The following is a 27,270-nucleotide window of genomic DNA, read 5'->3' as shown; positions in this document are numbered from 1 at the left end:
TCACGTGTAATAAGCGCAGTTTCATCTAATGCTAAGAATGGGCCAGCAAGTAGATAAATTGTGATAAAAGAAAATAACTGTTGGATAGTCTCTTAGCGCTTCGGCTCCTGGGTAATCTTACTTAGAATAAGCGTAAACAATGCGCTCAGATATTTTGTTTGCACTGTTTAAATATATTTAGCCTGTAAATGTGGATTAAGTATATTCGCGTGTTCTATAACAGCACACTATTACGTAATGTTTTACACAGGACGAAAACCTTTTCTCATTCAAACACAGCCTTTCCTGCGCCATCATCCCCACATTTTAGGCCAAATCGTATCCGAACCAATACCTTTCTAGATGGTCCAATCGTGCAGACAGTGCTTTTTAATAGGCATATTCGTCTGGTCACTCTTATGTTCTTAAACAAAGCTGCCTGATCCAAAACCAATCTCGGTTTAAGCTTAAGGCAGGACTTGAACGTCTACTTTTCAGCACCACCCTAGAACAAGTTCAGCAAGGACGTAAGCTGGTACCACGTGATCGCACCAGAGCTGAATCTAAGAGAAGCTCCATTCAAGAGGCTGCAGAGTGTTTTCTTGCTCTCTCGGAGCTGACCACGTCGACGGAAATAACCAGCCAAATTTCTAGCGTTCTATTTTAGCCAGCTGGACCCAGCCACATTTAAAGCGCCCGAGGTTGCTTGAAGACCGACTGGCTCAAGGTACCATAAAGAGCTTGCTTATAAGGTGGTGTCCAATGCGTTAATTCCAGATTTTCTAAGGCTGATCTATGAAACATCTTCGCACAATACAGATATTTAGTTTCCGAAAAGAGCTTAGCATCTGGCCTGATAGTGATAAAAATATGTACTAATACTATCACGCTTTCTTAAATAGAAACTACGTATAAGTAGCGTTATGGTAATAGTTTCTTGTGCATCCTAGTGCGAGACGTGCACATCATGAGCTTCACAACACGCCAGCCACAGCGTTACTATTACTGGCGCATTATACGTAGCTTATTCTTGCCGTATCAAGCGCCACGTCTAACGAGCCTCCGTGACAAGTAGGTCACTTTATTACACGGTAAGCCACGCACATGGTCTGCAGTCACACATGGTTACAGGCTCAAAAGGAGGTAAAAAACAAAACAGGGAGAATGGTCGAGAGAAGTCAAGTGATTACTTTTGCGGCCCCGGGTGGCGCTCGCTGCGCGCGTACAACGCGACGATCTGTGGTGGTGTTCCCTGTGGTGGTGTTCTCTTGCTGCGAAGCATCGCCGATGACTCCGCGAGAGCAACCACTAAAGCACTTGTCCAACCTCCTGAAGACCTTCGAGGAGCACACGCTCTCGTCCCAGGGCTGGCACTTGCCGCTCTTCGCGTCGAAATAGTGCGTGTACAGCTTGTCCTCCCATAGGCATGGACGCACCAGTTCCTCCAGTGCGGCAAGCTTGCAGCGTGTGTCTTCTTTCGAGGTGTCTGCAAGGGGTTCAAACGTGAACATTCGGCAGAGATCTGCCCGACTGGGGCAACTGACTGACTTGATAAGTCGCCAACCAACATATATTATAAATCCCGACGTTCCTTAGCCGGTCCGGCTCTTTCTCTAGGAGTAAGATGGCGAAAGGTGAGGCGGTGCTTATAAGCGTTTCGTGCTTCGTCCTGGCCGCGGCGCTGCTCAAACCTTGCACGTAAATTTTACTAAACGTTACCGAAGAACTCTTGATGCTTCGGGTCGTTTTGTTGGATGGGCCACGATTCTAAAAGGAGCCACCTCTGGTAATTCTTTTTGCTGTCCAACTTTTTAGTAAGTCTTTGGGTTTCTTGAACTTTAATTCATTTGTAAAGGGTGCACTGGACACACAAAATGTTATCCGTGATAGCGCATAAAGGCTTTTAATTAGGACGACGTCTACATATAAATCTCGAATGGTCAGTGGAGCTGTGCGGCTGAAAGTGGGGCTTTTCTGAAGAGAAAAAATATATTTGAAGACTCTAGACACGCGGCTCCTAAAGTGAAGCATAAGTGTGCACTGTAGTACACTGCGCAAAAACGCCCCACCACAGTATACGCAAATATGGTTTCGTCCACGGTATAACCTATGACTGTGAACTCAGCTCTACAAAGGACAGTGTTGTGGAGTAAAGCTTTTCTTTTTTTTATCTTCCAGTCTGCATAATACGGGAAGTCTGAGTCAATTTCACTTTTTCTTACTCTCTGTATTTAAACTGTAAAGTAATAGTGCGTACAATATGCAGAAGCGTGCGATGGCTGGGCTAGTTTAACTAGTTCAGCATGACTTTTCACCGTGAAAGAGTGTAGAGAACGAAGACAAAAAATACTGTGAAGAGAATCGAGCAGCGCAAAAGAAAGTTTTTTTCTAACATTCTTTGTTTACCGTGCGTGAAAGAGCGAAACACTGACTCCATTTTTTTTTAGCTATCTTCTTTTTAAAATTTGTGTGTGATATCTGATGCACGCATGGAATAACTGCTGAACGAGAATGTTTGGTCGATTCTATAATTGCTATCCTTGTGTACTTGTGCCATTAAGGTGCACTTAAGGTTAGGTATAAATTTGGGGTAAACGCATTGACAGGGTTCTTCTTTTTTTTAGACTTTACAGATTTTTTATAAAGAAAGGTATAAGCGCAGTGAACGTGGTGCCTTTCCTAAATAGTTCCTAGGCGAGGCTGACATACATTTCCGCTAATAATGTGAACTTTGCAAGACTAATAAAAAAATTCATTATTTACTTTTTTTCTTGGTGCATTAGGGGCAGCTGTTTGAATGGCCCATTTGGAGGCCGTCACATTTTAACACACCCCATTTTCTTATCTTGAAAATATCACCTAATTTGAGATAATCATCGTCGAATTTCAAAGCTCAATTGAGGTAATATCGACACCGAGCACGCCCTTCTACGCCCCGCAAAGAAGTATGCAACGATGTTTGAATGGTGGCATGTCGCGACGAATCCAGACATTGCGCACAGCATCACATGCTTGCCAAGCAGAGCGTGCCGTATCAGTACCTGCCGCGACTGGCCGAGACATACAGACATTCATTTTGATATGATAGCAAGACCACCTTTTTTGCGCTTCTGGCGCACTTGGTTCTGATATTGCCTGATTTATCCTTGAAACTGGTTAATGAGTACCTCGAATTGTGAGATTTTGAAGATTAAAAAAAAACACGAACGTGCATTAAATTGTGACTGTCTCGAAATTTGTCACTTAAACAACTGCTCCCAAAGCAATAATAAAAACGTTAGTTATATATTTTCTTGTTAATTAGTCGTCTGAAGCTCAGCTTATCAGAGGTGAAGTATGTCTGCCTCACCTAGGAACTTCTCTGCTTTTAGCTTTATTATTTAAAAAGTGTATTGTCTAAAAAAACACCCTGTATATTTATTATGTTACTAACATTCAGATATGACTGCGAAAACCCGGGTGCTTAACCGGCGATGACCGCCAGACTCCTTTATAATGGGTGACGACGACATGCTCAAAATACGCCGGATATGAACGCGCCGGGTTCAGCTTTCGTCGTTTAAGAAGCTCTTTAACGCTTTCCAGAGCTCAATAATACACGGAGCATGAAACAAATGTAGAAAGTATGCTTGTCTCAGGCTTCCATATACGAATGGCTTTACAGCGATACAGTACGTAAGAGAGTTCTCGGCGTGAGAAGTGTCAAGTGGCGAATGCAGCGAAGTATCGATGCGCTAGCTTACCACTTCCGCACTTGCTCTCGCACTCATCGGAGTCGGTGAATCCCACGTCTACCTCGGCGCATTCGTGGACCGGGATGAGGCGGCAGCGCTGGCGGCGCATGTCATAAATGTAGTTGACCTTGCGGTACATGCCGGAACACTCGCAGGTCGCTGCCGGGCCACATTTGTTGTTGCCCGCTGCGTGGCCACAAGAAAGTTAGGCACTAGAACCATGCAGCGGGTACCTAAGCTTGAGTTTCATGCAAATCCCTTTCATGCAGTAAACCCTCTCTTCTCTACGCACACGAAGTGCAATGGAGTGTACCCTCTTTCTTCCAGCGTGAAGAAATGGCGTAAATTGTTTTTTTTTTAAATATAAGCAAGCATGACAAGCTTTATACTGCAGATTGCCCTCACGATGGTCTGAGCAGCAACTACGCGCGATAAGGGGGGCAAGATCACGTGCCACAAAAACAGCGAATAAGGTTGGACGCACGTCTTCATTAGGACCGTTTTTACTAACCTGGCACAGCAGCACTGAATCGAAAGCTGGTGTGAGACAAACCTACTTGACGACCTTTACATTAATCTTCTTTTTTTTTCTATCTCTCTCTCTCTCTCTCCGCGTTATGATTGCAGCTGCAGACATCACAGAGGCGTAAGAACAGAGATTCTTTATAATAAAGATCCCGGCTCACCTCCGAACTGATGCAACAGCATTTACGAATGCACTTAGCCTACCTGGTTGAACAGGATTAATTCCCACAACACCGCCCAAGAACAATCGACAGGTGGACGACTCACGAGTGCTGCCTAGCACTTGTACAATCCCTATCCAAATTACATTCTGACAAGCCTACATCATCGATTTTTTTTCTCATAATATGAACAACCTGGTTGCCAGACCCAACCGCATCTTCGAGATAGGAAAGGTCTCCACTTACGGAATTCAATAAAGAGGCGAAAAAAATGCGCCCACAGAGATAAGACTTGAGAAGAGACTACACGATTTTGGGCGCTCTCTCGTCTTGTTCGTGTTGGCTCACGGATGACATCATTTTATAAACGGCAATGCGCCCTGACCACCTACAGCTGTCGAGGAGCACTTTTGTTGTAACTTAGCAAAGACATGGCTTTTATATGAGAGACACTGATGCGAGTGTTGGTGGCCTCACCGTTGCAGTTTTCCTCGCACTCCTGCACGGAGCGGAATCGGTTTGACTGGCTCGTCAGGCAGAGTCGCTGCGGTCGCCAGTCAAAGCAAGTGCCCCCCTTGCTGTTACTCATGCACAGGTGCGACACGAACATCTGTAGCTGCTCGTCGCCTTCGCACTGGTAGATGTCGTGGCTGGTCGTACAGGAGGGGTCTCCGTTGAACACTGCGATCAGGCAGAGCCAACGCAGAAGTAAAACTCAGAGCGCAAAAAGAACGACAACAAGGCATTACGCAGGACAGGCGCTAAATTTTCAACTTACTGTTTTTAAGAAAAAAAATGTACTCTACGTAGAAACGGTACCGAAATGCCCGCGTTGAGTATCACATTATTAATATAAAACCAAAGTGTGACCAAGGCAAAACCCACAAGAAACAGGGAACCACGTCTGTATACACAACGACATGGCGGAAACGCGACAACTATACATATAGTATGAAGGTGGCGGTAAGTGCGATAAATGTTGCGTTGAACAACAGTAAGCTGTAAAGTTTTGATGTTAAGTTAAAATGATGCGCATGCGCTGAACCGCCGAAAAGAAATCGTGATTAAATACCCACAAAATGGCGAAACAAGGGCTTCCTGAGTTTAACATTTAACCATGCAGATAAATCATCACCTTAAAAATGAACATTGCGTCAGGAACCAATAACCAATAAAACAGGAATGCCTGAGCATAATAAGATAGCCAAAAACAACTAACGCGTGCCTTCAAAACATGATTTGAAGGAAAAGACAAGAGCTACAACAAAAGCGAATAAAAAAAATCGTACGCGAGGCTTAAAAGCAAAGACGCTTCGTTAAAGCAACTGGAACACTGCACATATATCCTTCTTGGAAGGCGATGTAAATTTCACTTACAGAAAGAGAAGGCTCACTTGTGCACGTGTCACCCGACTTCCTGCTCTGCAGCTACGATCGCCCGCCGCGTATGTAGGTGCAAGAACGCTCGGGTGCTTTGATTTAGGTGCACATTAAAGAACCCCCGGTGGTCAAAATTATTATTTACTACAGCGCCTCTACGCGTCCTTCTGGAAGCTGGCGGTGCCCGATTACGAGTCTCTCGCATCGGCTTGCTCGTGGTTGTAAAGCCGAAGCGCGTCGAGCTGAAGCGAGGGAGCTGATAAGAACGTATTGACATCGCCGCGCAGACCTCGCTGAAATCACAGAAGACGAGAAAAATAAGGCGATGTTTTCGAAACGTGCTTACTGATTCGTGTCGAGGGGTGCGTTGAGGTGTGCGTAGAATGAGAGTTTGATGTCTGTAGGGTGTGACAGAAGTCATAATATAGTTGAACGATGGCGACTGAAAGGTACGCAGTGCGTTGTGGGAAATTGAGGTGGTGTAGGGGTCGTACAAGGCATGTGCTGGAGGTGTGGCATCGAGACCCAAGTTGCTTGGCGCATTGCTATACTCGTGGTTGCCGCGAGTCTTGTCCTCTAAACACACATTAAGGTCACGTGATCTCCCCTTTGCCACAGAGGTCACTGTGCGCTCCCCCCCCCCCCCCCCCCCTCCGTAAATAATGCTCTTAATTTCCCATGCAACATGGTTCGAGTAGAGATTCCACTAGACCTGTGGAAGGTGTCATGTAAAAATATGTTTCCCTGTACTTATAATATTAATTTGTCAAAAGATGTTTCCCCGCATTTCAAGGGGGTCTTTAAGGGCTTCACCGTACTTTATTCTGCCTCCACTAACATACATACACGCTAAGGTCTACGTACAGATGTGGTGTAACAACCTCCATATTGCTGCAAAGATTAATTTTGATTTAGTTTTATTATTTGTGACATAGCTATTGCTTTAGTGTGATCCGTGATCTGTCACCCGACCTCCAGTTGTTATATTATCAACAAAATTTACATTGCTATCATCTCGTCTGGCTCACAAAATCAGTCTACATCTTTGAAAATTCTGCAGTAAGTTTTTTTAATATTCCCTTAATTCTTCCAAAGTTTCATTCCAATTCGACTGTTAGTTCTTATACAGCAATTGTTTTAAATATCCGAATGGTTTTTGGTGTGATCAGCGACATTATCAAAATTTATTGTGACTTGCCTAATTAAGCTCTATTTTTCTCTCCAATATTCAGTTCCTTCTATTCCTGTATAGTTTCGTTGATATCGCATTCATAGTTCTGCTGCAATCAGTGCGCACGCATTTCTCACTTCTTTTTCTTCTTCTTGCGAGTCCGTTCGTTTCTTTCTTTTTCTTTTTTGTTTGGCGTGTAAGGAAGGGGGGGGGGGGGGGGAGCAGAAAAGATGTGAAAAGGGATTCTAATAGCAGTAAAATTTCGTCTGCAAACCACGTGCATGCTTCTTTTGTGGGTACGCTATAGCGGTGTGTTTCAGCGTGCCATTTCTCACAAACTGCTTATACCATTATTCCGGTACTTACGCCCCTTCAGGTGCCTCTCATCATCAGCTTTGCCTGCAAGTAAAAGTCATTAATGCGTTTTGAATCGTAGTTAAGAATATTCAAATCTCATTATCGTCATTTTTACACAGCATGGACTAATCCTAAATGCAACAAGCAGTTTGTGTTTCATCATTCATTGTGTCTGAAATATGGGGCTTTATTTTTCTGATAAAGCTGGAAAGTTGCTCTTGTGCGTCCTTTGTTGCCGTTTAGGCGTTCTCTGATGTACTTCAAGAACTGCTGGGGATATGTTCGCTTCATCATTATAGGTGTTTTCTTTAAGAGTGTTCAATACTTTTCGCTGAAAAGAAAATTTGAACGGCAGTGGTTGAAACATTAGAACAGTACACTTCGTTTGAGGGAATCTTCACAAGTGCGGTTGTTTTAGATGAAGTTAGCCGTACTGATAACACTCCCATTGCTGTAATATCGTTTTCGAGAGTTCAGAACGGGACGCTCGTCGAGCAGCATCGGAAGTCTTTACAGCCTTCTCGCCTCATAACGTTTTTATATAAATACGCATTTGATGCCGCAGCTAAACGTCGCCTCCCCTCCCTCCGTCCCTCCCTTCCATCCCCCCACGGCCTTTCGCGCGACGGAAGAAAACGCGTTAGCTCTCTATATATATGGTGATTGTAAAGGACGCCAAAAATGACTGCGATTGTTGTTGGAAGGGTTTCCTTTCGCGTGTTATTTGGTGTCACACAGCGACGACCAGTAACTCGCCAAGCGCTTATGATAACTTTTTTTCTTGGAATATATAAGAAAACGTACCGAAAATGTGTTTTCATGTTCCAAACTCACGTTCTCTTATGTTTATGAGCATATACTATACTACTATAACATCACTGACGTTCATACAAATGTCACAGGTCTAACGCGAGTGAAAAATGCTCAGGTCATGAGCTTGTGACATACCATATTTTATATCAGGCTCTGTCTTGCATTTTGTCTATTGTACATTCACACAATTATTGTTCTGTCTTTCTTGTCGAGGAAGCTTCTGGACTTTTTTAACACGAAAGTGTTTTATGCCGGGGTCCACCAAGACTTCACTGACGTATTTCCGTCACGGAAATACGTCACACGAACATACACGAACATAATACAAAGAAAGAAACCAGAAGAAAAAGTTCCACAAACATGCAAAATTTGGAAATCGAACCCACGACCTCTCGGTCCGCGACGATAGATCGCCGAGCGTTTAACCCATTGCGCCACAAACGCATTTGCAGAGAGCTACACAGACGCGCCTTATATATCTAACACTCCTCCGTGTACCCGCGCTCTTGCTCGGGGCGGTGCCGCCGCCTACGAGCAGAAAAGAGAAGTACTGCATTATGACACTAACGCGCACCGACAGTGAACGCTTCGGTGGTCTCAGCACTACGACGCCTCGATGCCAGCATTCGAAGGGACGCTGGCATCAAGAAGCACTACCAACGCCACCTAGGTGGCGTTCACCGTACTCAGCACAGCGGAGCGTGGCCTCCGCAATTAGCTCTGAAAATGTTTCTGAAGTTGATCGCGGAGGCTGCAATTACGACGCGCTGTACGCGCTGATTTGACTCGGTGACGATTCAGTTACGTGCTTTGTCTTGCGCGTTGTATTAGTGTGTCAGTTACGTGCTTCGTCTTTCGCGTTGTGCTAGCGTGTGCAGCGTAGTGCAGCTTCCATATGCACGACGGTTGCTCATGGTCATCGACGTTGGTAGTCGTGATGGAGAAGACGTGCCACCAGGCGTCAGCGTGGGTGCATCAACGCCTAAGGGCGCTTTAGCCACAAAACACCAATAGACATTATATATCAATGTGCAATAAACATTACACTACTTCTGTGAAGACACGTTTCACTTTCGTGTTCTATACCGATTCCTATATAAGAGGGATCAACCACATTTTTTATTTTTTTATTTTCGCTCGCGAATGCACGACATGAGAGATTTCGAATGAGTCACTCTTACTTTTCCAATTATTGTATTACAAGACGGACGGATATTCCAAGTGTATATGAACTGATTTTTAGAGCGTGATAGTGTGCTTCAACCTGCTAGCTGTAAATATATTTTTCTGCGAGGAAGTTTTTCTCTCCCGCTAACTGGTTTACGTTGTTAATAAGTCCATAAATGTGAACCACGATGCAACTGCAGGGTCACGCACAGAAATCACAACGCTTCCGAGGCTAGATGTTTCTCTTCTCTTGTGCATCGTTTCATGAATAAATATGTTTCAAATTACTATAACTGTCACCTTGTAGTGACGGTCAAGAACACAGAAGAAAAACTGTGTATGACAAAACTAACTTTTTATTGGGCGAACCTGTGCCCACAAAAGCATGAGACACTCTCAGCACAATGATAGCGGCTAACACAGTTGGCCATCGTCGAAAATCTCATCTGCAGTTCAACTGCGTCGGCTTTTATACATGACTTTCGAAAGCTCCAGCGCAATCGCTAGTGCCCGCGTGTCTTCCAGGAAATACTACACAATTCGCGTCGTGCATACGATCAGATTACACAAGGTTCGGCGACAACAGACAGCGGATAGAACAATTGACATCATTCGAGAAACTTCCGATACATGCAGGCGCGTCCTGCGCTGAGCGATAACATTTGTTAGCAGGTGAAAAGCGGTCACCCGAGAAAGGTAAACGAGTACACGTGTCAGTACTATATTTGAGATTTATGGTTGATGATTAAGGGCAGCACAAAGAGCAAAGACGAAAAAAGTGATACGAAGAATACTGCGCTGAATGAGCAACTGAAATCCTAATTTGAAAAAGAAAATTATTTAAATACGCTCAGAGCATTATGGTGATTCCCAGTAAAATGTTTAGCGACAAAAAATGGCACGAAAAGCACAGCCAAGAAATCGTATTTCATTAATTTACTCAAAGCAGGCAGACAGCAATGACGAGCTACATTCTAAACACGAGGGTGCCATCATCCCAAATCTAACAGACAATTCGTACTTAAGCAACAATAGTAACCGCTGACGCACACAGGTGGAACCCTTCTCTATTATGCGGAAACTTCAATGACTTCCCGTGACATATTACCTCTATGTCTAAATAATGCCGTAGTAGCTCCAAATACCGGCTTGCAGCAGCGAATCGACAAGTGGGCATATGCGAAAACCTTCAGGAAATCTTTGTGTTCTCCTAATCTGATACTAAGGCTATGGCCAGTTTCACCGATGTAAAAAAAAGGATGCGAGAAAATTGTATAGAGTAAACGGCGTTTTCTTGGCAAGGCACAAACTTCAAACCGCGTTTTATGCTGCACACTTAACAACCTGAACGTCCTTGGAAAGGGCACGTTTCTGAACTGTATGACAAATGGCGCTAAGCTTCCTGTTTGCAAGAAATATTGCATTTATTTCGCACATTGTTTCCACCTGCTTTATTCTCTGTGAAATGCAGTGATAATATATTACTGCCACATTCTTCCATGCGCCATTTCTCATGTTTTTCTGTTTGTTTTTTTCAACTGATTGTCTTTCTAACTTTTTTGTTTAGTCGTCACACGCTATCGAGATGACTGTGTCTAAATAGTTATCCTCCGTCAACCTGCCTACTTGGTTTGTGACAGCCTCAGCCTGTTGCATTTGGTGAGGCCAACTTCTCGTTAGTGCAGCATAATTGGACGGAGATTTATTTTTTTTCACCAGCTCTCCGTCTATTTTGTATAGTTCAACGTGTCCCTGATCATTTGGTCGGAAATAGCGTGATGCGCCGAGCATTATTTATTTATTTTTATTTTCCACAATCAACTTCCAGTTGCTAGTTTAGCGCTTTCCGCGACTTCATCTCCTGCACCGTCCCCAACCACGGCTCTTGAACAACGTGCCCAATTCCTGCGGTTCTATATCTGATAGCCACAATATGTCGGTGCTGTATACTTACTTTCTTGCTCGTCATTTACAGTCGTGGTAGTCTTCACATCGGAAGCGCCTGGAGAAAGTTAAAACGACAGATTAAAAGACAATAACTTGCGTGCCTGTGTGTGTGTGTGTGTGTGTGTGTGTGTGTGTGTGTGTGTGTGTGTGTGTGTGTGTGTGTGTGTGTGTGTGTGTGTGTGTGTGTGTGTGCGTGTGTGCGTGTGTGTGTGTGTGCGTGTGCGTGTGCGTGTGCGTGTGTGTGTGTGTGTGTGTGTGTGTGTCTACCAGCAAGATATGCCATTGCTATTGCGTGATGAATCTTCCATGGTTGACACGCATTCCTGATATTTGATTTTGTGAAAACCGTCTGTCTAAACTTGCCTTTATCAGAAGCAAAGATGTGCTCGTCATGTTTAATAGCTGTCCACAAAATAAAAACTAAAGGCAAATTAAGAGAGCGTAACCCTTGAAGAGAACTTCAGAACTTCACAGCGTGGTGTACACGTAATATGATGGTATCTGTGCTTTTAATAAGCTCAGAAAGTGCCCGAAGAGTTAGGAGAGAGAGAGGGTAAAACGTTGAGAAAAGGCAAAAAAAAAACAAAAAAAAACAGAACCCCACTGGCTTGATCGGCTCGCTGGGCTTGGTCCAGGAGAGTCAGCTGGCTGTCCTGTTCCTCGTCCGCAAGCCATGCCTCCCACTGCCTTAGAAAGTGTTGTTTTGTAAATTTGTGTGTTTTCGCTTGTGGAGGTCTTCTGGCGCATATAAGTGTGACGTGCGCCAATGTAGGCTTTTCGCTACGCCACGGACATTTGTCTGCGTACGCTTCGCCATGTAGATTAGGATGAGTGTTTGTTTGGAGTCGGTGCCAGTCCGTCGCTTGCCGTCTGGTCAGTTTTGGATGGGGCCTGCCGAACTCCCGTCTTTCCTCTCCTTGTTGTTCCAAGATATCTCTCGCAGTCGTTTGAAAGTCCCTACGTGGTTTGTCCGACGCTCGGATATTTAGTACTCGAGCTATTCGGTCCACCCTCGTACTTCCATCCACGCCTTCGTGCGCCGGGCACCACGTGAGGCTGTGGAAATTGGAGAGCTTATTGCCTATGATCCTAATCACCGCTCGGGGTACCGTTCCTGACAGTAAAATGCGACGCGCCGCCTGTGAGTCGGTGACGACAGCCACGGATGTCCTTCTGCATTCGGAGTCCTTCAAAGCTAAAGCTACCGCGGTTGCCTTAGCCTTTGCCGTCGGTTTTCACCGACGCTCCTACTACCCGTTCCTGACACGTGGCGACTGCGTTGTATATGCCACATCCAGAGTAACTTGCGTCCATGTAGTAGACGTCCGGCTTGCCTTCGAAACTCATTCGTAATGCTCGCACCCGCGCCTTTTGTCTTCGCCCGTAGTACTTTGGGTTCTTATGTTTTTGGGATTGGGGCCACGCATATACGCGGCCAAATTTCCCTATCTAGAAGTAACGTATCGTATGCGCTATAAAACGGACGCAGTGAATACCCCAGCCTATTTAGAACAATTCTCCCTTGGTTGGATTTGCCTAACCTCTCTCTTGAGACACAAGGACGGCCGCTGCGTGCTCCTCGAAGGTGTTGTTCACCCCTAGCTTCTCCATCCGTTCTATGCTGGTGCTATGAGGGAGCCTAAAGGGCAGCCTTATATATATATACCAACTGTTTAATTGCTGCTATACGTGACTCGACTGACGACAAAAGCATGCACTAGTCTAACTGTCTCGTCCTCCGAAAAGCCTTCTAGACTACGCGTGAGCCTGCGGATCATTTTCGCCTCGTTCATCACCGTGCCCTTGAGCAGCCGTACCGCGTGCTCCGCGTTGGCTTTCGATTGAACCCACATCCGCAAATTTTTTAGGGTTTGCAATTCGCGAACTTCCTGTCCGTCCAGAGTGAGTTCTATACTCGGCTGGTTTGTCCGCCTGGCGTATCTTGCACGCACCCGAACAAACTCCGACTTTTCGGGGGCGCATGCCATGCCCGCCTCCCGTGCGAAAAGCTCTACCTGGTCGATTGCCCATTGCAAAAGGTCCTGTTTTTCACAGTAGGATCCTCGAGTCACCCATAGGGTAATATCATCTGCGTATATGACACTTGCTAATCTCGCTTCCACTTCCAACTCTGTTGTTAACCTCCTCATGGCCACATTAAAGAGAAGCGGCCGAAGAGTTAAGAATGAACTGACTAAAAGGGTTGGTCATAAAATGGTGGTAGAGGTCGCCACTACCATGTTCAGTGCTAACACTCTGTTCACGTCCACTTTCTTTGTGGGCTTGTGCAAAGCTTGGTTTGAAGCAGGAAACCTCAGGTGGTCAGAGTTATCCCGGAGATCTTCACTATATACAACGTCAGTCAATCCGAAATCGGCCGCATGTGTTGTAGGTAAATGCAGGTAAACAATCTAAAATCTGGCAATATTGTCACGCAGACAGTCTATAATCTGTCAATATTGTCACACAGACCATCTATAAGCTAACAATAGCTGCAAGTTTCTGCGCCACTCGGCTGCAGTGCTGCACCGTATAACGCCTACCCAGATCGCCGGCCTTCTCTCCTTCGTCGGTCTTCTTTCCATCGTCGGCCTTCTCGCCTTCGTCGGTCTTCTTTCCATCGTCGGCCTTCTCGCCTTCGTCCCCGTCGTTGTCGTCGTCATCAGCGTCTGCCTCCAACGGAGCGTTCTGAGGGCCCAGATTCTGGGTGTAGCTGCGCTTGTGGCCTCCTGCGACAGCGAGCGAGTATGTTGCGTCCTGTGGCCACGACCATGACATTACATGGCAAAATCACAAGAGGAAAACCGGTCTAACGCTGTTGTCCAACCATTCAGGGCATAATGAGTAGCGCATGCATTGATCTATAATTTTACTTGCCTCCGTTAAAGTAAATTGCGGACTTTGTTAACGCTCTGTGTGATATACCTTGTTCTTTACTACTAGCACCGAAATGTTTTCTTTAGAAACTAAGTATTTTGCGCTCGGAATTAATTCAATATATGCCACAGTTTTCTATGTATAAATAAAAAAAATTCAGAGCCCTTCCACTACTGTGAAGATGGGAGCCAGCGAAGCTGTGACTATGGTGGTTCTGCTATAGTGAGTATTGCTATAGTGAATTTATATATTATCATTATTGGCTAAATTGAGCGTCTTCGGCATGTTCATCAAAGAGCAAGGACACCGGCGCCTTGTTTTCGCCCGGTGCGATGGCCAAGTAGTGCGTTTGCTGCGCCAAGTCCGCCCCAATGTCATTGACTAGCGTATGAGGGTTCCGATAGCTGCGGCACACTGCACGGCATCATCAGGATCCTGTTGTAAGGAACCTGGAAGATGTGATTAAACGAGCCTCCTTCCCATAACGAGTCCAAAGGGCAACTGCTGATAACAGCGCTAGCGCGATCTCTGCGTCACGAGACAAAGAGGCACAACGATTGGTGGGACGTGCCGCCGCCGAGTATCGCGACACTTGTGAAAGAGGCATCGGCGGTGACGAGGGTTATAATAATGGGTCATCCATCATCCGTTTTGACACCTGTGCTAAGGCACAACTGGCGGGGAACCGCCACGCATATGGAGCCAAACCACCACGCACTTGGAGCCGAAATTCTTGTACACGCCAGTCGGTCTACGGACGCGATCTCCTGGAACCTAGCCCTTAATAGCGTCGCTGTAAAATTTGGAGGACGCTTAAGCTTCGCCTTTTAGAGTGGAACGCGATAGCATTCAAAGATCCCTGACTGCTTCTGGCACTTCCCGGCAACTGCAGCTTATGTAACCGTAATGTTTACCGGGAAAGGCTGGCGGCAAATGCTATGCACGAAGGCGAGCTTTCTGGTATAAACGCGGAAGCCCGATTTACTGTTATTGTTTTGCAATTTTAATATTTCAGTCTGAGAATATTTAACATGAAAGGCATTCGGTGTCGCTGTTTTGTTTCATGACATTTGTTTGTGCGCTGTCATTCTAAAAATTTCCGAGGAATAACTTTGTTAAGAATGTAAGACAAGGTATGAGCAACTTTGGTGACAGAACTTTGGTACGACACGGGGCGCTTAACGCTGTCGCGTTAATATCGTATCTTTCCAGTATCTAGGTCACTACATCTGTGTTACACTTTTGCACATAGCACTCGCCATGAATATTATACTAAAGAGTCTCTACGTCTAATAGTTAGAGAAAACAGCCCAATGGCATAAATAGACGCTAAATTATATTCATCAGCAAATAGAGAATTATGATTAAGAATTTGAAGTTGTCAACTTCAAAAAGGCTCTCACCAGAGGGAAGCACATTAAGCAAATGTAGGTGCTACCTACAATTCCCACGCGGGCTCTCATGCAGATGCACGTAGATGTTAGCACCATATTTCCGTGTAGTGTATTTCAGTATGAAACTCAATGTGCCCTACAGGAATTGATTCGGATGTTGCGCAAGCAGAAATCGCTTATATATCGCTGACTTCGCTCGGCTATTTTTTCTCAATTGTGTCGAATTATGCCTATCCCTTGATTTTCTTTTGCAATATTATTTCTGAATTTTTTCAACAACCAATCATGTATAATATAAACGATAGGTGAAAACGTAATAAAATTCTCAAGTAGAAATCACAGGACAAGATAGCGTTGCGAGGGTACGTGATATAAGACAATAATCCAAATTTTCAAGTAGTAGGACGTGAACCAGCCTTTATAAACCCTGAACAGCATTCAAATTACATTGCTCAATGATATTCGTCAGTGATACGTGTTACGTCGCGCTTGAAATAGGGTCAAATGCACGCCGCATTTAGCACGATATGTAAGAGCGTTTGCCAATAGCGGGGGAGGGGGGGCAAATGGAAGCAAATGCCCTGTAATTTTACTTTGTTTTTCTTCCTTGTAAAGCTCTGAGGCAACAAAAATTATTATTATTATTATTATTATATTATTCACTTATCACTCATTTGTTCAAAACTGAGGTCAGTCGCTTGGCTGATGTTTAATATGAAAAGTATTGCGCCTCTCTCTGTAAAAAAATTGATTGTGCATGCATTGGGTTATAGTGTATTGAGATATGGTATTACGGTCTTCGGATTCTGTTCGGATCGTTGGAGATGCAGGGTAGACAGGATTATAAAAATATTCTTATAAATGTTGCCTACAATTCCCAAACAGTAACAGCTGCAAACATCTTCCGTGAACTTGGTCTGCCTAATTTTCATTCTTTGCTCGTTGAAACAGTTGTCATAAAACACTTTTGGACTTCCGCTTTCAAACAAAAAATACCTCCACAAGGGAACTTCGTAAACACGTCCGCTATATGGTTCCTCGTTCATCCACAAAGTATGGTGCGGCCAGACGCTGTGCATATGTGCCGGATATTTTTAACAAGTTACCGAATGAAATTTTTAACGCTACTTCAAAAAGCATGCTGAAAGAACTATTGAAGGAGTCATGGTGAAACTAACTTCCACAACGCTTTGTCATCATAATTTTCACTGCTTCAACTTCTGTTTCACGTAGAATAACCAAATGTTATCTTATTTTTTTCTGGTCATTTTTTTTTCTTTGTCTTTCTGTCTCATCAACATCTATGTAAAGCTCTGAGGCAAACAAAAATTATTATTATTATTATTATTATTATTATTATTATTATTATTATTATTATTATTATTATTATTATTATTATTATTATTATTATTATTATTATTATTATTATTATTATTTTCATTTTTTTTTCACTGATACTCCCCTGCTGTATTTCTTTTTCTATGTATACGTGCGCCAGCACCTAGACCTCACGGTTGTTCCTGGGCACGATAAATAAATGATTGATTGATTGATTGATTGATTATTATTATTATTTTCTTGTCGTCGGTGTATAGCCGAGGCATTCTCTATAGCAATTCCTTGACACGCATGAACGCCTGCTTATTCGAGTATTCACTTACCGTACTATTCAATATTGTGGGTCAAATAATTTTCGTATAAAATAATTAGTAGGTGGGGACCCGAAGTAAACATCATCTGTAAGCGCCATATTCTAGCCTAGCCGTGCGTTGTACGAATACTCTCGCAAGTCGAATGATCCCAATAGTAGGTGTCGCGACACCATATCGCCCTTCGTATGAAAAGGATTTGTCCGCGTCAAGTAGCCCGATTTGTTGGACTTTGTTGGGCGCAATGAAGAAAGCGAACAACAAATAAAATTACACCGGCTGACCTTTCTTGGCCTTGTTTTTCTTCTTAGCGGACCCCGCTGGAACAGACCTCTTCTTTTTTGAAGCTGCAAACACGGATTATGCGAAACTTGTGACACTTCCACTCGTGGCGTTGAACTACCCAACCAAGGCTACTAAGAGAACTACTAAGAAAAAACTAAGAGAATTATGTAACACTTCGTAGTCTGAAGTTACGCAAGTACATGCGTGATACGAGGTGCGTGTATTGCAACTGTTAAAATAAAGCACTCGCTGCGAATGGTGTCAGATCGGCAATAAAGCACAGAAGTGGCGAAAGTATATCACGCATCAGGCGATTTTAAATGGTGCAAATTTAAAAAAGAAAATAAGTAAATGAACAAAATAAAGCACACGGCAGCGTTAGTTGGTCTACTTCCATGCGAGCAGAGAATTAGTTGTCACTTTCTTTTTTTTTAACATGCTAAGGTCGCTGCTGGTCTGCCACTATTTCAGTCGTGCGTTTTCTTTTTATTCTCATGACGAGGTTCAACTTACGGTTAGAATGCGGCTTCTTTGCCTTCTTAGTACTCATGGGTTCAGCGGCTGAAGGAGGAAATGTTCAGAGAAATGATGCAATGATGAAAGAAAAAGAGAGTACTCATGGGTTCAGCGGCTGAAGGAGGAAATGTTCAGAGAAATGATGCAATGATGAAAGAAAAAGAGGACGACTCCTCACTTGTACCATGCTTATGGCTTCTTGATGAATGCGGGGATAGGATAAAAGCTGCCGCAGACGATACTGCAGGTTTTGTTCATTCTCAAAACGCTCACTACATTTCCAGTGTGTACACACTAAGGCAAACAAAATTTGCGCTATGTTGGTTTATTCTCATTCTATCTGCTGCAAGGCAAGACAATAATTTGCTAACCTTTTTTTAAAAAATGCGTACCTGGCTACTGTGACAAGCTATAGAAGAAGGCGTTATTTTAGCTTGACTCAACAAAATCGAACCCATTACTAACACAGGCTGAAGTTATAAACGTTTACTGCTTTTTTTTTTTGTAATAGACGTATCTGTAAAAATGGTGTACTTAGGCTTACACTGACTCATCTGTCATGAGCGTAGTATTAGTTGTTATTACATACTTATTCGCATCCCACAAGTGAGAGGGCTCGCGCTAACTCTCTGGCAGAATAATTTAAAAATGCCATTTTCGGACGATACTTTCTTTTTATTTCTGACAACGATATTTGCGTTAAAAATTCAAAAGCGCCAATATTTCGTACCTGCGACGGTAAATGCAGGATCTTCTTCCACTGAAATCGATAAAAGAGAGGATGAAAATGGCATTACCAATTTTAGACAAAACAGGATACTGTGTTCTCGAACTGTATGATTTTTTTCTTGAATATGGGTAGGTTAGCTCGTTTCCTGTGTTCACTGCATCATTTTACGTACAAAAAATTGTGTCCGCGGAAAGTAATGAAAACGTGATGTTCAATTGGTTTGATAAAGCAATAAATTGGTCAAACGAATAAATTTAGCATAGCGAATGTTTTCGAAAAACTGTTGCTGAATCTTCGCGGCAAAACCAGCCAGTTATCATTTCAATGAGAGGACTTGAAAACCGCAAACCAAGCTTCATAAGACCACGATAAATATACCTGAAACGTACAGGGGCCTGCACAATCCCACAGACCTCAGGCAGCTCGCGCGAACGTTTAATAACGAAAATAATAACGAATTTAAGAACGCGTTCTAGTGCGGACTAGGAGTTGTCTAGGAATCATTTATGAACGCTTTCCTAAGTTAGTTATTATTTTCGTTATTAAATGTTCATGCAGGACGTCCCTGTACTGTTTAAGTAACATTTACATTGAAAAACTAACAAATTTGCTGTCATAACGTTGGATTACAAGACAGACGATACAGTATCAACAAACCCCTGCGTATTAAGTTCACATCAATTCGCTTATTCGGTAGATGATAATCCATGCACGGTCCGTTTGTAACAAATCTAATGTAACCATAAATTGATATTTCGTGAAGAGAGCGGTTTAGCAATGTGACTCAACTACTTGCTCATATTTAAAGTAAAATAACTGTATACAGCTTCAAGCTCTTAAAATCTAGTCTTACGAATGATGCAACCCCGTAGAGTAAAAAAGAACAACGAATAAGTGGTCAAACGAACCAGCGGAATATAAAGCTGGGCTAGTCGCTATAATGGCGATCGTTTTACAGTTCGTTTTTCTCTGTATTTTGCTGGGTTACATCATTTTCCTATCTCTACATTTTCTACCTATATTTTCTATTCCGCTTCAGTTTCCTAGCCTTGCCTTTCTGTGCTCCAAGTGGGCAGCCTCATCACCTCATAGTGTCAGTTAAGGTCGCGGTAATACGTCGGCACTGTGCGACGCCTAAGCAATATGTAACAGCTTCTATGGTGTGACAGAAGAGACCTAACTTAAAGCCGTGCACTTTCCTTTCTTACGTTAGTGATGGGCTGGCTGGGTGCCAGGTGAGTAGCTAAACTCCTGGCGTAGCAGCGTCAGTTATATTTAGCGCGGCATGAGTAACTTCTGCAGCGCGCAGTCGGCGTGATGATGATGTTTATTATCGCTGAAAGCGTCACAATATCTACCCGCCTTACTCTGTTTTGTTGTTGCATGACAGAAAAAGCCACATTTCAAACGCCAGCTTCGCGGCCCCTTTCAGTTGACGCACCCGCTGCGCATATGCATTCCGTCACCTTGGTTCGCCTAAATAGCGCCTTCATTGCCTTGTTCTCTTGATTCACAATAAAGAGACAAGCTAGAGAAATGCTTTTTAACATCGCAAATGCATATAACAAGCAGCTCAGATTTGGAGACCTGCCAAGAGATGTATCTGTAAGCTTGTATTTTGGCCAACTCATCATCAGCCCGCTGGCCGCAACTAAACTGATGACACACGTCACAAGCTTTACGATTTCGGATTGCGCGGTCACACCAATTTTAGCCCGCTCTATTTTGAGATGGCCAATGTGAAACCTCTGGGCGGTTAATACCTATCAATGCCTATGACAGGCGATCAATGCCTGCCAGCGCATACACGCTGCCACGGTGAGTTTGTCGTGTAGCTTAATTGCGGTGCACATTCAGCGAATTGCAACAATGTGAAGGCGGAGGCCATTCAAGTAAAGACCATTCTCAAGTGCATTCAGCGCTTCCGTGGCACGGTGCGCCTCTCCAATGGGCATCTTCGGCGTATATCCACTAAAAATAATAAACGTTGTATGGGCTACAAACTAGAGTCAGCAAACGAGGCAATTAATTTACAATCTGTTTGCATTTCAAGAACGATCATTGTAAGGGGAAGAACAAATCGCGAGCCAGTGTTCACTGCTTTCGACGTTGTGACCTCAGTTACTGGCAAGCTGAAGATTTCTGTAGATTTGACAGTACTGTACGGATTCAGTGCGGCAGCGTAGGACGGCGGCCTAACGACAACTTGTCGAAAGCAGCACCCATTGTTAGTTTAGCGATAAGCCTGTCGGGGGACTACATAACACGATGCGCACCTTTGTTATTTTTTTGCATAAAGGCTCTTATCGGAACCGTATTTGGCCTTACATGAGACGACTGCTAGTCAACCGGGCTCGTAAGCACGTATGTGGCTTTGATTTGCCTGATGCAACAGAAGCTGCATATTTCCGTCGTTCAGCTTATAAGTCCAACCTGTTTTCACGTGCACACGCTGAGATTCGGAGATGGAGAGTAATCGTCAGGTTCCAGTTATGGTGGCGCAACAGAAATCCGCCCTGAAAGACCGGTTGAGGGACGTTCTGCTTAAATTTTTCAACGAGACAGACTAGAAAAATATCGCGAAGCTAATCTTCCTTGCCCTCCTAAATTTGACTTTACTTCACCATCTGTTCCCACTGCGCGGCAAGTTCATACGTTATTGCACCGTAATAGCCGAGGCAGCCTAATGAAGGCTGTCACGCGGTGCCTCCCCAGACGTTTTGGTAATTTAAGTGAAACCGCCGATCAGGCCAGCGAAGACAAAACTAAGGGGATTTTCCCTAGGCACAGCTTCCTCGCTTTAAATGGCTCCAATCTGCCTCGATTACAGTAATCGCACCGGGAAAGCGAATCTACCACTGGCTGATTAATGTCACCGTGTTTCTCCAGTTAGACTGCTCTTTGCGACCGGATTTGCTTCGTCGCAAGGCAGCCATATTAAAGCGACAGCAAGGAGATTAGTGGTCTTCACTTTACTCTCCCTCTGCCTGCTGTCCATTGGTTAGACTCGGACAGCATTAACTCATAGTGCTTTCGTGCTGTAAGCATTGAGTGCTGTGTAATCAAATTTAAATTCATTCAAAATAATACAAATTTTTCAAGGTTGAATAACCATGGGTGACACCTTCAATAAAGGATAAAACAATGCTAACAAAACAGAGAATAGATTACAAGAACTTAAAAGCACAACAGTTTAATAGAGCAAGACAAGAAAATGTTGGCAGGTAGACGAGGTAAACTACGATTATAAAATTTCTTAAACTGTCTATTTCCAAGAAAGTTACAGATTTAATATGTGAGTTCAAGAACTGCGCGCATGTTTTGTCTACATTAACAGTACTTCCCCTAACTTATTCTGTAGTGCTGTCTTCCCGTGTTACTGATGAAAAAAAATTAGGATAGCTATTTTTTTTTCTTCCTGACCTCCCCCCCCCCCTCCTACCCCTTTACTGTAATGCCTACAGGCGCTGTGGTCACCGTGATAAATAATAATAAATAAATAAATAAATAAATAAATAAATAAATAAATAAATAAATAAATAATAAATAAATAAATAAATAAATAAATAAATAAATAAATAAATAAATAAATAAATAAATAAATAAATAAATAAATAAATAAATAAATAAATAAATAAATAAATAAATAAATAAATAAATAAATAAATAAATAAATAAATAAATAAATAAATAAATAAATAAATAACGGAATTTACCTCGGCTTCCAGAAGACGGGTTGGTGGCAGGTTTAGATGCTACGAGACGTTTAGCCTTGGCATCAGGGCCTGAAAAACAAAGTGTAGTTCGCGAGTTTATGCCTACAACGTGCATGTGTGCACATGGAAGCTGTGCCTATGCCAAAGAAAATTCGAGCTAAAAGCAACACTCGTACCTAAGCAACATGGTAGCGCGTTGCAAGTAATTGCCTTTTTTCCGTCTTTTTCTCTTTTTTTTTTTTCTTGCGGGGAAGGGGGGGGGGGGGGGATTTTCACATCACCGCTAGCCTTCCCAACAAAATATCCTGCGCTGAAAATCATTCTGCACTGAAGCGTGCGTTAAGTCTGATGCATGATAAAAAGAGCGCTACTATTATAAGCACTATATTACACGTTGCCAGTATTCGGCTGCTTTACTGGGTAGGCCACAAGAACACCAGAAACTTAATCGTTAATCTAGCTGTCTTCTGTGTTCCTGTCGGGTTACTGTGCTTATATGCAACGCAATAAAAGCAGCAATACCCAAAAGACGCAGTCTACCAGCGTATAAAGCCAATGGTGTGCAGCCATCAACAAATCGCTGATTCGCTTCGAACTGTTCCACACTCGTCGCGCCTGGGAACGTCATGGCACCGGCTACAAAGCCTCAAACAGAACACATCCCCAAGCATGCGTCAACGCGCACTTATGTTGACAAGGTGTGTTATAGCGCAAGAACCACGAGGACGCAAGTAACAGTGTACACGCTTGACATCGTGAACCAACAAGCACTGGCTGACATGTGGTGACGCAAACACGCATGCACTCACGCAAACAGATCCGCATAACTACACTCGTGTATACACTAAGTACAGGAGAAAGCAGCCCAAGGCTGCCTCGAGGCTCACCCTTGTAGAAGATGTAGCCGGCCATTCCCAGCACTCCGATGATCATGACCACTCCGACGAACATGAAGACCCCCTTGACTGTGGGAACGGGAAGCCATCGCTTCTCCTTGCTGCCGCAAGGAGGAGGCAGTGAATCAAAGCAGGTCAGACGCAAGAGCAACGCTCAGTCGTTCGTCCCGCGTCTGCTTATAAGCACCGACCACGGGCGTCAGTGGCGATTTCAAGACACCTTACTATTTCAAGAATAGAGAGAGAAAGCTGCCGCTGCTGCTGCTTTTTCATTTCTTTTGTCAAGCACATTGATAACGGTGATGCAATATTAGACGGTGGGATATCAATAATCAGCAATTTGAATTATTGAATCGTTTTAATTCTGAGGTCCACGATGGAAATGCGCATGCTCAGCTTTTGCGGACTATGAGAGTTGGAACGAACTTCACGGAGAACGTTCTGGGTGGATATTTCTAAGTGATCCTGGTCTGCTCATCGCTACAGTAAATGACTATGCCTTGACAAGTGAACGCCTTCAACTTCAACTTGCGAGCATACACCGCAGGGGCTCAAATATAACGTCGCTGTTTAACGTTGCTGCAGCAAGCCAGGCCCTTCGCTACATGAAGCCAATCTTTAAATCAAATTCCGCATCCACAGCCCTACTTATCCAGTGTTCCTTCAGGTCAATATTGCAGGATCTTTGTGATGAATAGATGTTGCTTACATTTCCGGTGATCCGCTTACTGCCACAGAGAACATGAAAAAGAAAAGAGTGTCATTAAGATCATGGTGCGGAAGAAAATACTTGCAAATATTCGCTTACTTAAAAAAAATCAAAGCCCCTTTCTTAAAGAAAGATGGTTGAACGCAAAGCTGAATCAAAGTGCAAAGCCAACGACCATACAACGAACCCAAGAAATGCTGAGCAACCCGTTGCGATGCATATGGGATTTGATTGCTTGTTTAGGATTGTATTTTTTGAACGTTCAAGTTGAATGAAGACACCTTTAGTTAAGTTGCATAGACCTTATTTTTGATCATGTAGCTGTTGGTTACACGCAAGCACACACACTTTTACGGACGACTCTACACCTGGACTGTATTGCCTTGTGATAGCTGTGGTAGACGTTCAGAGGCTCTGCCGTTGCCGATACACGGGAGCGGCCTTTCTGGGACGATCGCGCTCGTGCTTACGTTCGCATACGGCAGCCTCTTCTGCTGTGAGCTGCACACGTGGCCTATAGACCCACGGTGACGGTCGGGAATGCATTGCGCGACACGCGTAATGCAATGCAGATATATACAGTTCGTCTGGGTAGCGTGGCGTTGCAGTTCCCATTGTTCTTATTGGTACAACTGCGAATGTAAGTTGTAGTGTTCTACGATACGTATGTCGTGCGCCGTTGTTCTATTGTGTGCGCAGATAGTTCCATTGTGTAAGTTGGCTTTCCTGCAGTGCGTTTTCGGTGCTCACGGACGAATTAATGAGACATAGCAAGCTTCGCTTTAATATTCTAAAGACTGAAGCAACTTTTCTTACGATAGCAAGCTACAACTTAGGCTGCCCATATTGTCAGACTCTACGGCTTACAAATGTTGCTTAGATGAAACTTCCACCCAAGCGCCCACAACAGTGGACGTCGATTTCATAGTCCTCGGTATATTCATATATCTCGTGGTCGTGTGTTGCTTGGGATGGTCAAAATCCACAACATCATGTCCTGTTATATACACAATAGACAAAACATGCGCGTTGTCTGCGTCGTTTCTGGACAAATAGCGCAGACTTTCTCAGTACTGAAGCGCTGGCGCCGCGTGCAACTGTTACGACTAAACACAGTCCCTGCCATGTTTCGTCGTGACAGTGACGGACGACGCCACCGTTCTGTTCACTGCGACGCTTTCTTTCTCCGTCGCTCATTCCCAGCAAAGGGCGCGTAGCTGCAGTTTATTCATGACGAAAGAAGCTCCAATCAAACGAAATGTACCGGCCAAAGAAAAATATTCCATCGCCGTGCGAAATTGAGTGCGAAAGAGTCGGTGATTTACGTGGGAGAAGCAAGCATAGGGGGCTTCCTCATTTACGTAACAGTCGATAAATAACTCAAGCCTACATCATGGGACTTGGACCTCACCTAGGAAGACCGACAGTCGGCGCATTCAAAGCAGCAAGCCGGGGACGCTAGGCGTATTTATCTTCTTCCTTTCGTTTCCTTTTTCTCAGCATCATTTGCAAAACGAGCGCCATCTCACTTGGCGCTGCAGCTGAATACTTAGAAACGGCGAATACAGAAACTTCGTTATTTTCATCTTCTCAAGGGTGTGGTTAACATGCGGGATAGGATATATAAAATGCTGTCCTGAGATTTTGCGAAGTGGCTGTTACGCATGTCTATAGGGTATCTAAGCTGAAGTTTTGACAAAACGTGTGTCCTGCAGAGCTGCGTTCACTGAACAGCATTCAGACTCGCCGAACCGCCCTTGTATTCTTGCGCTGCACGCAAGGTTTGCTTGCTTCTGCAGTTGCAAGGCTCCGTAATCCTTACGACGCCAAGACTAGCCGAGCCAAGATTAGGCTCTTTTAATCCGCCTTGCAGCGTTTCCTTGCGGCTGTGCCGGCTCGCTTGTTTCGCTTATACCGCGTTGTATGCTAGGGACGTGCGTTAAGCCCAGCGACGCGCGTGTTAAACTCTTGATCCCACCAACTTAGTACAAAGCATTAAGCCCTTCAAAATGTTACGGTGGAAATACTGTCCAATATGTGAGATATTATTACGTTTGATAACTGAAAAAGACAGCAAAGAAAATGTTGCATTCAACGGTGTTACTAACACACGTGTTCAAGCGCGCGTGATAAACTCTGGATTAGGTCTGGAGGTCAGACCTCCAACTATTTACACAAATGGAGTCATATGTTACAGATCTTGTTTTGCTTTGTAATTCTTGCAACATCCTGCACATTCGTCACAGAAATTCACGTAAACTAGTAATTTTTTAAAGTGACACTTCATGTTACATTGCGTTAATGTTGACTTTTATAAAGTTTTTACGATAATGAACATGAATTGTTGTCGAATTAAGACACTGATCTACGCTGCAAAAATTATCCGGGCAATGAAACATGGCTGCCATTTTTATTTCCTCCCAAACTTTGTTAGCCCTGCATACCGCTGGATTAGAGTAACTTTTACTGCACCTTGAAGATAAAACATTGCTCTGAGTAGCTGGTATGGTAGCATATGCTAGGGATGGCCGTGACAGCACGATTAAGAGAAACACTAATGGAACGGTATCAACACAATTAAACTGCAGAAGACTGGAGTACTTGTAGGCGTTGCAAAAATTATGTGCGCATTGCCTGCCGTACTTGAGGTTAAATTAAATTACCTGATTTGAAATGCCAAGGCAACTAACGGGCTATGACGACGCCGTATGGAGAATAACTTAAGCAGCTTGCGATTCTTTAACTTGCACCCGAGCAGAATGTCGCGGGTTCGACTCCCGGCCACGGTGGCTGTCAATCGATGGCGCCGCAATGCGTGAACATACATGTATAGAACACCATGCCCACGTTATATAAACCCGGGAGGTCAAATTTCGTATATGTCCTGTGAGCTTGCGTGCCAAAACCCCGACATGCTTGAGGCACGCCATAGAGAAAAAGCCTTTCACTACGGGATCCTTCACCACCTTCCTGTATTAAAATCCCATCACCCAGATAAAATAAAGCAATGCGGCAGGCCGATGGGATTCATGACGTACGACGGTGTGGCAAACTTAGCACTGTCAACTAACACATTATGATTCAACTGCTAGACCTTCCCGATGCTGCTGCTGCTGTCACTGCTGCGGTGTGCAATCAGCTTGCCATACACGTTAACAGTTGTACTTACTTGTCGACTCGTAGGAGCTGCCTTCCGGCTCATCCATGTCGATGGAACGTGTCAGTGTTCCAGAAGCCACGCAGGCATACTCACGCAGGCACGAG

The 27,270-nt window shown here is 44.0% G+C and overlaps 1 protein-coding gene across 1 annotated transcript; it reads right to left on the bottom strand.

Annotated features, from left to right (window-relative positions):
• Nucleotides 1-1,053: 1,053 nt before the first annotated feature.
• On the bottom strand, nt 1,054-27,270 carry LOC119457088 (uncharacterized). Its single transcript, XM_049669204.1, has 12 exons — nt 27,176-27,270; nt 24,007-24,025; nt 23,289-23,398; nt 22,402-22,470; nt 18,686-18,715; nt 17,953-18,000; nt 17,439-17,501; nt 13,778-13,963; nt 11,242-11,289; nt 4,877-5,113; nt 3,723-3,899; nt 1,054-1,465 (listed from the first exon to the last, which is right to left on the bottom strand). The coding sequence occupies exons 1-12, from the start codon at nt 27,210-27,212 to the stop codon at nt 1,158-1,160; spliced, it is 1,332 nt and encodes a 443-aa protein (XP_049525161.1). The 5' UTR covers nt 27,213-27,270; the 3' UTR covers nt 1,054-1,157.

This window comes from Dermacentor silvarum, chromosome 6 (assembly GCF_013339745.2).
Source record: "Dermacentor silvarum isolate Dsil-2018 chromosome 6, BIME_Dsil_1.4, whole genome shotgun sequence".
Lineage (NCBI taxonomy): Eukaryota > Metazoa > Arthropoda > Arachnida > Ixodida > Ixodidae > Dermacentor > Dermacentor silvarum.
The sequence above is the reverse complement of the archived record's forward strand: the minus strand, read 5'-3'. Positions and strand labels throughout refer to the sequence as shown.

Excerpts from the sequence above, each read along its gene's own strand:
- LOC119457088 (XM_049669204.1), bottom strand. The coding sequence starts at position 27,212 with ATGGATGAGCCGGAAGGCAGCTCCTACGAGTCGACAA. Across the intron at positions 13,964-17,438 it reads GAAAAACAAGGCCAAGAAAG|GAGGCCACAAGCGCAGCTAC; the intron begins GTCAGCCGGTGT and ends TCGCTGTCGCAG. Across the intron at positions 11,290-13,777 it reads AGAGAAGGCCGGCGATCTGG|GCGCTTCCGATGTGAAGACT; the intron begins GTAGGCGTTATA and ends AACTTTCTCCAG.